We start from the raw sequence: 6,052 nt of genomic DNA, 5'->3' as shown, positions 1-6,052 counted from the left end.
GTTCGTATCCGTGATGTTACCCGGGTGAGCCGCCGGCATCTATTACAGATTGCATTTTGAAGGTTCTGAATAAAACTGTATTGTAGAATAGCAAGTTTAATTGTACTAGGATTTCTCCAGCAGCTCATGTGATATCCATTAACTGGAGCAATAGTAGCATATTTAAATATTTAAACATCACTGAAGTGTATATTAGTCCTTGTAAAGCACGGACAAAAATTACACTCAGATTCACAAGGTTGTAAGGAAGACAATATTAAAGACAATATATATTTCCCCTCACTTTCTATTATATGTACAAGACTAGCAGAACCCAGACCAGGTTTACAGGTTGACTTTGGGTCTGAATAATCCAGCTCGGGTTTTGTGTCTCTAACCTGGATTGTTTAATTGATTAATGATTGATTATCCAGGTGAGATAAAAGGGGAAGGCTGGAGCATGATGCTGCTCTGGCCTGGGACTCAGACGGCATTTTGAGAGAGCTGCAAGTGGGATATGGTTGTGAGTAAAAGGTTGCTGAAAATAATTTGGTTTTGTCAGGTGGCTGAGAGAAGCTTACCACCTGTTAAGGCCTGTCCACACCATACGCAGTGCGTTCCGGCCTGGAATGCACTGCATTGCAGTGTGGTCAAAATAGTGCTTGCAGCATTTTGAACGCACCGGACCGCAGGCACAGAGTTCAGGCTGTTGCCACTTGTAGCTCTGTTACTGAAGCTTTAGCTGGATCTTACAGAAATTTGTTGTTTCCTAAAGCTGGCCATACACCTTACAATTATCTGCAGATTTTCTGTGGTCAGATGGAAAAGGTGCAACAAATTCCTCCATCTACTCTAAACTGTGTGGATGGAGTAATCCCCACCTGGGCCAATCTGTTGCACTTTTTCCATCTGACCACAGAAAATCTGCAGATAATTGTAAGGTGTATGGGCACCTTTACTCTCTCCACTTGAATCTTGTGCCTTAACTCTTTTGGTGACTTTCATGTGAGTATATTGCTGCCACCTGTGCTTCCTCAGTACTGTTAATGTTTAAATGTAACTTATGGAGTTGTTACTTCATTTGCAGGCTTTTTCTGCCTGTTATACAGTAATTGTTTTCCCTGTCCCATTTATACAGCCAACCGGTTCTGATAGGTCCTGTTGTGCTAAAACCCTTCATTGCCAAATAGGGTAGTATGTGGCTACCACGTATACAGCATTGTTGTTAGTGTCCAGCTCGTTCTGACAGGTACTATTTAAATCATATGAACCCTCTTCAGCTGAGTTGTGACAACAAAGGTAGGATCATGTGTTCAAATCCCAGATGGCAATAACCCTCTTCCCCAAGAGACCAACTACCTTCTATAAGGTGAGCGTCAGGTAGGTATGAAAAAAATAAAAAAAAAGTGTGCATAATGAATTGTAAATCTTTTTAGCTCTTGACAGCACTGTTCCTCAGAGTGCATATGCAGGGGTTAATTAATTGTAGATGTCTCCAGCCCTTTGCCACCACTGCTTCTCAGAGTGCACATTTATAAACTTCTGGATTATAACTCTCATCACCGGCACTGCTCCCTCCCCAAGGACAGAGTAAGCTGCTCTATTTGGTATGAAAGGTCCTCTTCAAGCTGTGATATGGCTGCTACACATTTAAAGACACTGCTATTAGAGTTAAGCTAGCGGATTGCATCACAAGAATTGTAAAACCTTTGAGCAGTGCTGGGCCTGTGATCATCTGGCAGGATGCTGTGCCAAGTTTCCCCTGCAGGAGTAGCAGTAAATAACAAACCAGAAAGGTGGAGATCTGAAGCCTTAAAACAGAGGTGACATACTTTAGGAACTGTCAATTACTAGCCCAGTCAAGCTGCTACATCTACCACAAGTTCCTCTCTAGCCGTAGGGCTGTCGGTTACAGAGTATTGCCAGCATACATCTTGAGTGATAATTCACCAGCAAGGATTCCCTTACCATGGGACTTTGTCATCCCCTAATCATGGCAGTTAAAAAGGCCATATGTTGGGAGGAATATATATCCATTCAAGATGAGGTTTGTTACTTGAACTTAACCTCATGATTGATTCAATAGTCATCTGACTGGCTAGGCAGGAGGACACCGTATACGAGTAAATAAAGTTTATATCTTTTTCTGGAGCACCCATAGGCCACTAATGGCTCTTAGTTGCCAAGGCAATCCATATTTAGCCAAAAGAACACAGAAGCTGGCAAAGAGGTCTCAGTGGTATGATAGCGAGGCTGCTATGAATATGCTGTGTTGGTCATCCGTGACTGCAGTTACCTTGAGTTGGTGCAGATCTCACCACGCATAATATCTCATAATAATATAAGTCACAGGGGATGGAAGAATTCACAATCATCCTTTCTTCATTTGAAAAAAAAAACAACAAGATTACTCCCTCGCAGGAGAAACAAAGTCCTTTTGAGGGGCCCTCTGAACTTGCCCAGTAGGTCTCAGGTTTGTGGGAGCTTATGCAAGTTGAGCATATCCTGTTCAGGATTCATGGGTCCTGTTAATAGTTCAAGACTGACATTGTCAGGATTTTCTAATCATCTTCCAGTCCATCTCATTCCCTTGAAGGTTCCTTGGTGTAAGCAAAGCTCTAGGTGCTATGTACACATACCCAATGGTGTCTCGTAATTTTTTCCAGCCCTAAAAATATGTCAAGCTATTTATCCTCAATTTTTTCCTTTTGGGAAAACGAGGAGACATAAGACTAGTCTTGGTTCTGAAAGCTTTAAAAGAGATGGATCAGATCCAGATATTGCATATGAAAATCACTTAAGCCATCAACAGGCTATCGGATGTTGTGCCTAGCAGATGTGTATTCACGTTCCTGTACGCCTTTACTTTCTCAAATGTCTTGCTTGCCATTCTAAAGTTCCACTTACAGTTTGTTTATCTGCCCTTTGGCCTCACCACAGTCCAAGGTAATTTTCCAAATATTATATCCAGTCACTGCCTTCTTGAGTAAACAAGGCTTTTAGAGTATTACACTATTTGCGGCGACATCCTGCTGATAGTGCTGCATGGTCATACTCTGGCAGTCCACAGGAACATCTCAATTTAGATCCTGATCAAATTTAAAGGGATCTACAACGAAGAAAGCCAAGCCATGCCAACACAATGGATGAGATTTTCAGAGAAACGCTACAGAACTTCCAAGTAGGCAGCAGTCTTTGTGTTTATTTAAGGCAGGTTAAGTCTCTATCCTACTCATTGGCGTCCCATTGTCTCAAATTGACAGGATCAATTCAAATAGTGAAATTAGACTTATTGGAGGCTAAAAGTCTTCCAACCGGATTCTTAAGACAACAGAGAAAACATTCCCTGTGCCAGAGGATCAGGGTGATTCCAAATAGAAGATTCTTTGGATGCAGCTAAGGCTGGCGAGCCTATTTCAACTGTCATCATTAGTGTCCCTTTCCAGTGATGGTATTAATAATGGTTTCTTATGTGCTAATCACTTCGTCAACTTCTTAGTCCAAAATCAGTGACAGTCTACTGGGGGAAGAAAACTCCAGCGTCTTGGAGTCCAGAGAGCCTTTCAGATCCAAGGAGCCTCAAATGAAAAACAAGATGCTGTTTTTTCATAGATTTGGTGTCATAAGGGAGGGCCTGCTCACTGCTGATGTAGATACCTCGAATCATGAATTCATAACTGAACTTCCCAGAATTTCTTGGCTGGCACTATAAGCCACAAAGCCCTGGACAACAATGAACGTTTTTCTTACCCAGCAAGTATTCCTGTCCATCAGTAGCACATGGGTTATTTTTCCGTATATACACACACACACACACTCACACAAATAGATGTATATCATAAAAGTGCTTTTTATCCTATTTGGCAGAGAGTCCTAGCAGGGCAGAACGACGGACTTGAAATAAGAATAAAATGTCAGTCCAATCCATGCTATTATGTGAGATCTTGCTCTAGTCCTTGCCATAGAGTCCCACCCACTTCACATAGTCTCCCTTTCATAAAGTAAAAAATATCCACCAGAGAAAGACGAAGCCACTTGTAATCTCTGTGGCATGCCTAGGAACATGCGCATGAACTGCTATGGAGCTCTCCATAACAGACCCTGAGGGATATTAGAGGACAATTGGTAACTGAATATATGCATTTTTGGGTGGAAAGCCATTTGCTATAACCGTTAAAGACAAAGATGCAGTGTAGATCTACATAAGAAAATTTACACTGGTTAATTTGATATAATCAATGTAAGGCTTCATTCACCAAAATCTTTTCAATCATATGCACTGAGAAAATGTGCACATTTTGACATGTCTTTATTTTAGGTCATTGCACTAGGCTATGTGTGTTTATGTACACATCTTAAACAGATCTCCTACCAGTAACATACATTAAAAATGCACAACAATGCACTGGCTTATGTTGGCATAAATTGTGGTGCAGTGTATGTTTTTCCATGCACTACATCACAGCTCTGTTGTAGGAAACGGGCATCATCAAAAACTATTGTATTTCCACTATTCTGTTTTTGCTGCAGTGGCAAAAAGCAGCATAATGCACTGCAATGCAGTCAATGGGTGTGGATCCTAATCCTATCTACATATCAAGAATTACAGTGTTCACAATGATTAATATACAAGTGACGCCTTGTCTAGCTATAATGTTTCTTAGGTACTAGTAGTACATATATTTATAATGCTATGTCTAAAAGGAAAACATACAAATGTTTTGCTGACTGCTACAGTATTGTAAATGAGGAGTTCGATTTAAATGATACATAGTTTTACAAGTCACAGGGGTGCGCACCAGAAAGCAATGAGATATTATTTAGACAGCTTACTTGGCCATATGAGCTTTAGCTTCACTTGGACTATACCACAATTTCCATATATTTCTATAGAATGTCCAGCAAAGGGAAGGTTTCTGCACGGCTGCAATCTTGGTTTTCACCATAATCTTAGAGACTTGAAAAGCTGGGTAACTGGCTGCCCCAAAACCTGTTACAACTTCCCTAAAACTGAATTATTGGTTTTGGGCAGTGCATCCTCTCCAGTCAATGGGGAAAGTAGGATTGCTGTGAGAAGAAGTAAACTAGCTAAAGTGGGGTACACTACTAGTAAAGTGAAAGCATACTATTTTCCTATTAGACGACATCATAGGGGGTGGAAAGTCACGTCATATAATCCACTATGACTTTAAAAGTGGGGTCTCTGTTGGATTTTCCCTGTTACACAAGGGGAGGGAGATGAAGAAGCCATATGCTTACTTTAAAGGGAGCCCTGCTGTGCCCTCTGCACTAAGTAAACTGGTAAGTGGTCTTAAAAATCACTTTTTAGCAGTTAACTCAAACACTAGGTGAATTGAATTTTCATCTTGTGAAGCAAGTACCCGACCCCATTCTGCGGAATCACAGATCAGGGCAGATTTTCATCTCTAGCTGTGATATAAAGTTTTTTTTTTAAATCTTCCACCCTATGTTCCCATGTTCTTCAGTCCTTTTCAGCATCAATACATATGAAGGAACAATAAAAGAAAGGAAAGGGGAGATGTTTACTGTAAAAGCAAGCTTCCAACTGTCAACTTATAAAACATTAAATAAATGATCCGGCTGATTGCTCTAGGCATCACAGAATCCTTCCTTCACCACATGCGATGCAACAAAGTCCAAGCCCTGTTTGCTATAAGCAGTACAAACAGTAGTTTGGGATTGTAGTGAAAATAACTTGCTGTATAGGTATGAAAATCTCAACATCAGTCGCAACTGTGTGGGATCAACACATCCAGGATTTGAAAGTTTTTAGGGGTTTGCTACCTCCATAACAGGGACTTTGTTGTCCAAACAAGGAGAACAAAGAGCAATATGAGAACAGTTGTACAAACCTCCAGGACAACAATAAATATAATTGCTGATTCAGGACCAAGCCAGGGTAACAGTCTCTGAAGCTGTCCACATTGTCCAAGCAGGTAACAGTTCACAATAATGGCTATTACACCCATTGCCTCCATTACATTCTGAAAGAGAAATGTGCATGTTTTTACATTTAGAAATGTTTTTACATTGAGAAATTACTATATTTACG

At 40.6% G+C, this 6,052-nt stretch overlaps 1 protein-coding gene across 1 annotated transcript in view; it reads right to left on the bottom strand.

The window, feature by feature from the left end:
* The window catches only part of ANO8 (anoctamin 8), a 94,381-nt gene that overhangs the window by 2,566 nt on the left and 85,763 nt on the right, over positions 1 to 6,052 (bottom strand). The window contains exon 16 of the mRNA XM_018563363.1: positions 5,853 to 5,984. Coding sequence (XP_018418865.1) covers positions 5,853 to 5,984 — 132 coding nt within the window. The remainder of the gene's footprint in view (positions 1 to 5,852; positions 5,985 to 6,052) is intronic.

Source organism: Nanorana parkeri, unplaced genomic scaffold (assembly GCF_000935625.1).
Source record: "Nanorana parkeri isolate BGI_ZX_2015 unplaced genomic scaffold, ASM93562v1 scaffold659, whole genome shotgun sequence".
Classification (NCBI taxonomy): domain Eukaryota; kingdom Metazoa; phylum Chordata; class Amphibia; order Anura; family Dicroglossidae; genus Nanorana; species Nanorana parkeri.
This window is presented reverse-complemented; position numbering and strand designations above follow the sequence as displayed.